Source organism: Haliotis cracherodii, unplaced genomic scaffold (assembly GCF_022045235.1).
Source record: "Haliotis cracherodii isolate W230 unplaced genomic scaffold, xgHalCrac1.p SCAF_5, whole genome shotgun sequence".
Lineage (NCBI taxonomy): Eukaryota > Metazoa > Mollusca > Gastropoda > Lepetellida > Haliotidae > Haliotis > Haliotis cracherodii.
The window spans coordinates 37432323-37441832 of record NW_027266308.1 but is presented as its reverse complement, the minus strand read 5'-3'; the positions used below and the strand labels follow the sequence as shown (position 1 = coordinate 37441832).

The 9510-nt window shown below is 37.8% G+C and overlaps 1 protein-coding gene across 1 annotated transcript in view; it reads right to left on the bottom strand.

Moving 5' to 3' along the window:
* Positions 1-7238: 7238 nt before the first annotated feature.
* Positions 7239-9510, bottom strand: part of LOC139444420 (uncharacterized) — a 43357-nt gene continuing 41085 nt past the window's right edge. The window contains exon 6 of the mRNA XM_071225391.1: positions 7239-9487. Coding sequence (XP_071081492.1) covers positions 8634-9487 — 854 coding nt within the window. The 3' untranslated portion in view covers positions 7239-8633. The remainder of the gene's footprint in view (positions 9488-9510) is intronic.

Below are 9510 nucleotides of genomic sequence, written 5' to 3'. Positions count from 1 at the left end.
GTATGTTTGTATCATCTGTTTGAGTCATGAATGTTTGTATCATGTTTGTGTCATGTATGTTGGTATCATGTTTGTGTCATGTATGTTTGTATCATGTTTGTGTCATGTATGTTTGTATCATGTATGTTTGTGTCATGTATGTTTGTGTCATGTATGTTTGTGTCAAGTATGTTTGTGTCATGTATGTTTGTGTCATGTATGTTTGTATCATGTATGTTTGTGTCAAGTATGTTTGTGTCATGTATGTTTGTGTCATGTATGTTTGTATCATGTATGTTTGTATCATCTGTTTGTGTCATGTATGTTTGTGTCATGTATGTTTGTATCATGTATGTTTGTGTCATATATGTTTGTATCATGTATGTTTGAGTCATGTATGTTTGTATCATGTATGTTTGTGTCATGTATGTTTGTATCATGTATGTTTGTATCATTTATGTTTGTGTCATGTATGTTTGTATCATGTATGTTTGTGTCATGTATGTTTGTATCATCTGTTTGTGTCATGTATGTTTGTATCATGTATGTTTGTATCATCTGTTTGTGTCATGTATGTTTGTATCATGTATGTTTGTGTCATGTATGTTTGTATCATGTATGTTTGTATCATCTGTTTGTGTCATGTATGTTTGTGTCATGTATGTTTGTGTCATGTATGTTTGTATCATGTATGTTTGTATCATGTATGTTTGTGTCATGTATGTTTGTATCATCTGTTTGTGTCATGTATGTTTGTATCATCTGGTTGTGTCATGTATGTTTGTATCATGTATGTGTGTGTCATGTATGTTTGTGTCATGTATGTTTGTATCATGTTTGTGTCATGTATGTTTGTATCATCTGTTTGTGTCATGTATGTTTGTATCATCTGTTTGTGTCATGTATGTTTGTATCATGTATATTTGTGTCATGTATGTTTGTGTCATGTATGTTTGTATCATGTAGGTTTGTATCATCTGTTTGTGTCATGTATATTTGCATCATGTATGTTTGTGTCATGTATGTTTGTGTCATGTATGTTTGTATCATCTGTTTGTGTCATGTATGTTTGTATCATGTTTGTATCATGTATATTTGCATCAAGTATGTTTGTGTCATGTATGTTTGTCATGTATGTTTGTATCATCTGTTTGTGTCATGTATGTTTGTATCATGTTTGTATCATGTATATTTGCATCATGTATGTTTGTGTGATGTATGTTTGTATCATCTTTTTGTGTCATGTATGTTTGTGTCATGTATGTTTGTATCATCTTTTTGTATCATGTATGTTTGTGTCATTAATGTTTGTATCATCTTTTTGAATCATGTATGTTTGTGTCATGTATGTTTGTATCATCTGTTTGTATCATGTATGTTTGTATCATGTATGTTTGTGTCATGTATGTTTGTATCATGTCTTGACACATTTACCCATGAACTACAAAATCTTTAGATATTCCAAATCTGGTCTATCATCAGCATGTGACCTTCAGAGAAAGAAATGCAAAAACATGATTAAAATGGTCATAACACACATTTATAAATAGCCAAACAATGATTGTGTAGGGAGATGAAGACTATTCCCTGGCTTCACAGGTGACAGATACCCAGTTAACATGTGAGACATGGACACACAATCAGCAAACACCAACATCCCTACCCACAACACGTACAGCCAGATGGTTCTGAGTTCATTACACTGCCGATAGTAAAACTGTTGTGTAGGATGGGCAGTCATTGACATATTTACAAAATGCTCTTTCAATTTTGTACCTGCGCTCAGTACCACTGGCAATTAACTTTAGGCAGGTAGACAAGCCAAGGAGAAGCTAGCATGAAAGTTGAACAGATGTTTCTTATCACTGTACAGGTCAGGGAATATCCACAGCAGATTAAAAACACAGAACATGCCCTGAAAGATCCAGGTAATCATACAACTTTTGTAAGCAACCTTAGACATTCTTGGTCACAGATAAAATGATTTAAAAATATATTCAATGGAACATTTGGACTAAAGGTTCCATATGTGTTAAACACTCCCACGTCTTGCACATGACGAACACTTATTTTTTATGCAAGAGAAATGATATTCCAAGAGGTTATGTAGCTCACCCGCTATCCTAAAATATTTGTGACACTATCAAATTCAAAATCATTTAAAATAGTCAGGTCATTAAGGATCACAACTGCACACATTTCCTCACACTTGACATATACACTGTAGATCAAATTACAGAAGTGCAGAATCCACGAATACAGTTTCTACAGAACACCATGTACTTAATAAGACTGGCATTCTGGGAACAGTTTATAGACACACAATTACTAAAATAATTTACACAAGTCTTCATTCCTATGCCTTATCGTTTCAGTTGAATGACAATGTGCCACATCAGACTCTTTGAATCGTTTGTTCGCATCATGATCAAGACACCTTGGCAGTACGCTTCATATTGTCTGCCAAACTATTATTTCCCGGGAATCAAGAATGTCCTCAGCCTTACTTAGTCATCATTAGGATCTTTGGTTAATGTAAGGAGAAAGACTGCCAAGATATGTTGATGACGTCTGAAAAAGTGCAATGTTTCAATCTGGATACTCACCCCTTACAATGCCAGTAAAGGGGAGATAACCCAGTCTTACAGCTTCTACAATACTGTCTTCAAAGATATGTTCCGAGGAACATCAGACCTTTCTATTATTATTAGTTGGTTTACATCAAAACCTTTGGTTAATGATTGAAACAAAAATAAATATTAATTAGGCATTTTTCCTTTCAATAAAGTAGAACTGTTGGATTAGAATGTTTCTTACTTTTACTTCTTTGAAAGGTAACGTGAATGTTAAATATTTTAAAGTATTTACATGGCAAAAAGGCCAAAGACATCTTGAATACCAGTGTAGTTATTCATAGTATGTGAGTGAACACTTACAGGTCAATGGGCATGGATCACTTATATTCTAAGGTTCCGGAATAATACAAAAGCCTTAAGCTGGATTTATAAAGTCAGTGGACACGTAAACCATATAATAACAATAACATGCCTCTGTAATAACAGTTGCTGTCAATGGTATAATGATCAACAACCAATAGTCCTATGACAATTTATGACAAGGCAAGCGACAAAGAACTAAAATCTGAGATTACAACTCAGGATCTGGATTCCAGCAAGGCAGATCATGTCTCCTAAAATCACAGATAGACACATACAATAAATAAGCATCAAATAAACACAGTGCCTGGTTAGTGCAGATACTGTTAGGACATTTACAGATCTTGACAATAATATGATACAATCTCTGGGTCGAGGATGCTCATTGAGAATTCCACTATAGGATGAAGGGGTTTGTCACCCTTAATGCTGTTATACCTAATTAGGTATGTGTAGTTAAACATACAGAGAAACCCTGTTAATCTGAAACTCTCTCAATCTGGCCAGTACCATACCCTGCAATATAAAACATCCACGCCACGGACTAATCAGTCTCCACTATCTCCTGAAACAGTTTCCATTGGGCACAAAAGGGAAAATAGTGATGAAAATTATGTGAGTGAGTGAGTGAGTATGGTTTTACGCCGCTTTTAGCAATATTCCAGCAATATCATGGCGGGGGACACCAGAAATGGGCTTCACGAAAATTATGTGAATGGATCACTGAAATTGGTGATGACACCAGGTGTTCACCATAAGGGTAAGCATGTCCTACTCCGGCCACAGAACCAGCCACAGCACCAGCCACTCACACAATTTGCATCAGAAAGTAAGTAAATCATGCTGATTTACAAATTACAGATTAATTTGTCAGTGTCTGCCCAATGTCCTTTGTACATGTGCAGCAATTGTTAGGAAAGAGGGTTTCTTGACCAACAGGGCTTCACTGTGGAATGACATGGTTAACAACAGGTGAGGCTGTACACAAGGGACTGCATGTAGCTCAACTGGATGTAAAGGAAAATGACGGTCAGTGTGCCACACATTCGGGGAGGGTTAAATAACAGTTATCGTATGGCAATCTCTCGGAATCTTTTCCAGATGTTGAGGGTGGGTCCTAACCGATCCAAAAAGGGTTGTAGGACAGATGGTGATGTCTAAACAGTCGCACCACTGAGATGTTTGAAAAAGGTACGATAAGAAAGCTATACGACAATTTTGCAATCAATGATCATCTACACGAGAACAAGTTATACCCCGAGGTATACCTCCTGTAAATACATGGGCTTTAACTGAGATATACCACCCACAGTGCCTGGCAACAAGAATATTTGATGAAGATAGGAAAGATCAAAAGAAGGATGGTCAGGGCCTGGAACAAATTGCACAGGCAATTTGTTAAAATATCAGTAATGTCTGTGTGAAATCAAGGATGACAACCACACTGGGAATACCGTTGGATGGTTGGTTTGTTGTTTAACGCCGCACTCAGCAATATTCCAGCTTTAGACGGCGGTCTGTAAATAATCGAGTCTGGACCAGACAGTCCAGTGGTTAATATCATGAGCATTGATCCACGCAATTGGGATCGATGACATGCATCAACCAAGTCAGCGAGCCTGACCACCCAATCCCGTTAGTCACCTTTTACAAAAAGCATAGTTGCCTTTTACTGCAAGCATGGGTTGCTGAAGACCTATTCTACCCCGGATCTTCAGGGGAATACCTAGGATGGTCAGGAAGAGACAGGATACTGGGTAGGAGATCCTCCACTCATCTATGGATGACACAGCAATGAGGATTGGGTGGCTAGTGTGTGACCTAGTTGTGTGTTCCTCAATGTGTGGATTGGTTGGTTTCCTAGCTGAGGTTCATTACATGTTGCCGTGATATAGCTGGAAAACTGCAGACATGGGCATAAAAGATCTTTCACTCACTCACTCAAACAATCTTTCACATGTCTTTGTATATCCTGAACAGATAGGTGGGTTGGAGAAAACAGATTTCATCAGCAGCCATAAAACATGAGGGAGTGGAGATGATTTTGCACCAAGCCATAATAATCCATTGTAAATACAACCATTTTGTTTCAAGTTTTGATTTCAGCAATTTATATGAAGATGCACATTGATATACAAAAAGTTTTGTATGAATTGTGAATGGACATACGCCTTGGTGGTTTCTCCTGTATATTGATTATAATGAGGACAAAACAGAATATCTTAAATCACATAATTTATCAATAAACATTTGCAACAAAAAACTTGTAAGTGGCAATATAATGTCATATTTGAAATAAATGTTAAAATCTACAAAAGAAAAATACAATTTAAGTTCATTTCTTTGAATGACATTCAAAGACAAGCTTTCATTAAGAATATTATATATGGCAAAAAGTTCTTGCTTGGACACAATGTTATTTGACATATTAAGATATATGTGAAACAAATAATGACACAGGTACATCTAAAAATCAAGACGATTAGAAACATGTTGGACTGTCTCGGTCCTTCTTCACTAAAACATTTGCATATGATATGAAAATGGTTTACATAAAAACTGGATTTTGTAATATAGCTGAAACTTTTGATTTAGTCTTTAGGTGGAAAGTCTTTTTGGCAAATCTTGATCTGCTCTGTACAGTGAAAACAACATCACAAAAAAAATAGTTATGGATCACCCAATTCTTTCATTTACTATGGTTAATCTGTCGTGCCCATGTTGTCGGTGGTAGGGGGATGACTGAATTTTGGCTCAAACGTTCAGGTTGGTAGGTAAAAAAAGTGTAAAAATATAAATGTTTATAAAATCCAAATTTCTGCTAATGATTTATCATAATTCGTTGTGTTTTGAATTTTTTAAGATAAGTGTCAATGGGGAATTAATTCTAGTACTTTAAATAGTTTATTTATATTGATAAAGGCTAAATGATTTATTTTCAAACATTTTCCTTATTTCTGGCAGAAACCCTGCCGCCCCTCCCCCCCCCCAAAAAAAAACTGTTTTTAAAATAAAAAAATTCACCAAGTGAAACAAGTTATAAAAGCTGTACAATCATTATCAAAATCAAAGAACGTGCCCTCGAGTCAGAAAAAGTAAATTTTACAATAAATAGAAAAGTCTGTGTTTGACTGAAAACATACTATTTTTAACATCTTTTGTGTGAATTGTTTTATCAGTCCCAATGTTTGGGGGAAATGGATTGTATATGAACCAAGCATCCTGCCTTGTGACACATTGATCATGAACATCTGAAAAGCAAAAAGCAAACTAGTTGTAAAATAAATGTTTCTCCTGCTTCAAGAAAAACATCAGGACCCAACTGTTAAAAAAATACTCCATTAATACACTTCTTCACTGTTTGAAATTTGCACACGGACAAAGAAAATCGAAAAACAAAACAGGCCTGGGATGAAATTAAACTCATGGAATTCATGGAGATTTAAAGAGAACTAACATCTCCACAGCAGTTAGAGCAGATTTAGCAAACTGTTTTGATCTAATGTGATTTGATGTGCTCTTTAAGTAATCAAAATAACATAACAAAATGTCAATATAATCTTGCTCTTGCCACGCAATATGTGTGGTTTATAAGCATATTAAAGCATGTTTTAAATCATGATTCTTGGGATCAAGCATCAAAATGATTCTCCATATTTGGTACAAAGAATATTTGAATATTCTGCTTTTGTTAGAAATATGACCCTCACTGAAAACAACTTGTACAGTCTTCATGGTCTACCACCTTGCACACAATGAGAATAGCTATGTCACACTTCCACTACTCCCACTCCAAATCCCTGTGTGGTCTGCGGTGATTCAATATCGCTGAAGACCAATCAGAATGCATGATACTAAAATGCCATGGTAGAATTGTACCTCAATGGGTTACCATGACGATAAACCTGGTTGACCGTGTGTCATTTGGTAGATAGTAGGTCATACTTTCACCCCTCGGTTTACTTAAACTATCGTGATGACGTCAGTGAGACATTGCTGCAATATTGCTACAGTAATAGCATGACCATTATTTACTCACTCACTCATCCGTTCACAGGCTCCAGGTAGGCAAGACAATGGACACAATCATCCAAGTGAACTGGCTCCAGACTAGATGGAATAAGCTGTTCTGGTTGTGTCCAATAACATGTCCATATCATCTTCATCTTCAGGCGAGGTGAAATAGAGTTTAATGTCTAAGATTATTGCTCTTACATAGTGTGTGTGTGTGTGTGTGTGTGTGTGTGTGTGTGTGTGTGTGTGTGTGTGTGTGTGTGTGTGTGTGTGTGTGTGTGTGTGTGTGTGTGTGTGTGTGTGTGTGTGTTTTTGTGTGGCTACTTGTACTAGTCCGTAATAATGCCGATTTATAGTCCTGGTGTAAGTCCTTAAATGCCGAGCGCCAGAGTGAGTTGGGTTTAACGCCGCTTTTAACAGTATTCCAGTTATATCACGGCGTGTCAGCTTAATGTGCGAAGAAATCCCGAAGTGATGCAGGTCTCAGACGTTTACCACTTCGGTGAAACCTACGAGCATGGGTATGGTGCTGACAAACCTAGAAACATAATCGGGGTGAACAGGGATTCTAACCCACAATCATAGGTTTCTGTTGTGCCCAAGGGATGCAGACTTGGCCACCCGTGCCCCCAAGAGTAGAGGAATGTCCGCTTTTGCTGATCATCTAAAAATGTAATACATGCATTACAAAGCACAAAAAGACAAAAATTACCGACCCCTTAATATTTTGGATGACTTGGTGGAGGATGACTGAGATTGTTTTAGAGACAAGATATTGATTTCAGTCACTGCTTCAAAATGAAAACACTTAATTATCAGGACAGCCATCCTGACAAGCAAGCAATTATTCCTTTTGAAAAAACTTGAGGAAGTGTTTTTAGTTTTTTCTTGAACAAATTATTTCTTTAAAAAAATATCTGAATAAACATGGGGGATTAGTCGCTTAAAATGGTAAAGTATAACTGTTAAGTCCATTTAAAAAGTTGGAGTGATGAAGACTACACAATCTTGTGAAGGCTTAGTTCCTATTATATGAGATCATGCCATCATCACCACACAATGCATGAATTTGGACGAATTAACTTTTGATTTTTTTTAACAGTTTGTGAAACGTATGTAGTTTTGATTTTCAATAATATACTACTCCGCTTTTGATAACAATATTTTTTATCTCTCCATGCAAGATACACAAACTGATCCCCATAATCTGTCCAGTGTGTAGAATGACATGTCTGATTATCCCTATCAAATTTGAGTAGTGTAGATGAGACAGGCAAATCTCTATGCAGTGGTGTTTGATTGATGTTGGCCCACAAGGGAAATACCCACAAGGGAAATGTGGTTAATATGATGCATTGTGTGAATGTTATTGAAACGACCAGAACAACTCTGTTACCCCTTCCTCCTAATTGTAGCACCCTGACAAAACATCCTTAACCTCAGCCAAAGCAGATACTCAGAAATAAACCCCTCCCATGCCGCTAGCAAAGCCCACCCCAGAAGTGATCAAGTTTAGCCAAGCCCTGCACTTATACCTGAGAGATTCGATTGGTCTATGTACAGACCCCTTCAGTCCATACCAAGTGTTACATCAGGCAATGTGATCTACAATACGGGTGAGGCCGTTGATGACAGACCAACAGCAGTATGGGGTTGATAGCAGCAACAACACAAACAGCATCATAAAGCAACATCGCACACAACTCACAAGCTGAACATTGTCCTTGGATGGTAGCGAATATGAATCCGGCGTTTCTTTATAAATCTGTACATTAAGAAAAACAAAAACAGAAAGCAAACAGAGAATACTATGAACATTGTCTTTCCAATTGGGTCCTGACCTTTCGGATCACGAACCAAACGTCTGCTTTCATGCTGATTATGACTTTTATTCCTATGATGACTTTTCACAACATGTGTGTCTTTCTTAAAATTAGACCTTTGAACTTTTTGGTCATCTTTTTCCGGTTCATCATAATAGGTATACTCCACATCATCAGCATTTCCCTGAGGGTTATCCCCCTTTAGTGGCTGGTCCATATCCAGATTATCAACCAACCCGCCATCATCGTCTTTCCCGAATCTTTCCACATCATTCAACTCATCCCTCTTTTCAGCACCAAAATGAACAATCTTCCTATCACGAACGTTCTCCTCCTTGTCAGGATACATGTCCTTATCCTCATACGCCTCATCATCAACACCCTCATCCCCATCTTCATCCTCGTCCTCGTCCCCCTCATACTCCTCCGACTGTTCTCCAGCGTCACCCCCGTCTCCGAACCCATCCTCGCCCTCCCTGTCTTCAAGGGCTGGAGCCATCTGATTCAGGGCCAAGTCCTCAGCATTCAGCTTCTGCTTCACTGGGATCAGGCCCTCCTTCTTCACTTTCTGGGAGTCTCCCAGACTCGCGTCTGCCTTCTCCAGCAGGGACCGGGAGCTCTCAGGCAGCACCCGGTGTGTGGAGTTGAGGTCGAGAGGTCCCGGGTCAATGAGGTAACGGAGATACATGACAAGAGCACCTGCTCCTACAGCCGTCTTGTGGGAAAAACAGCCACCTGGAAGAAAATTCGTGCAGATA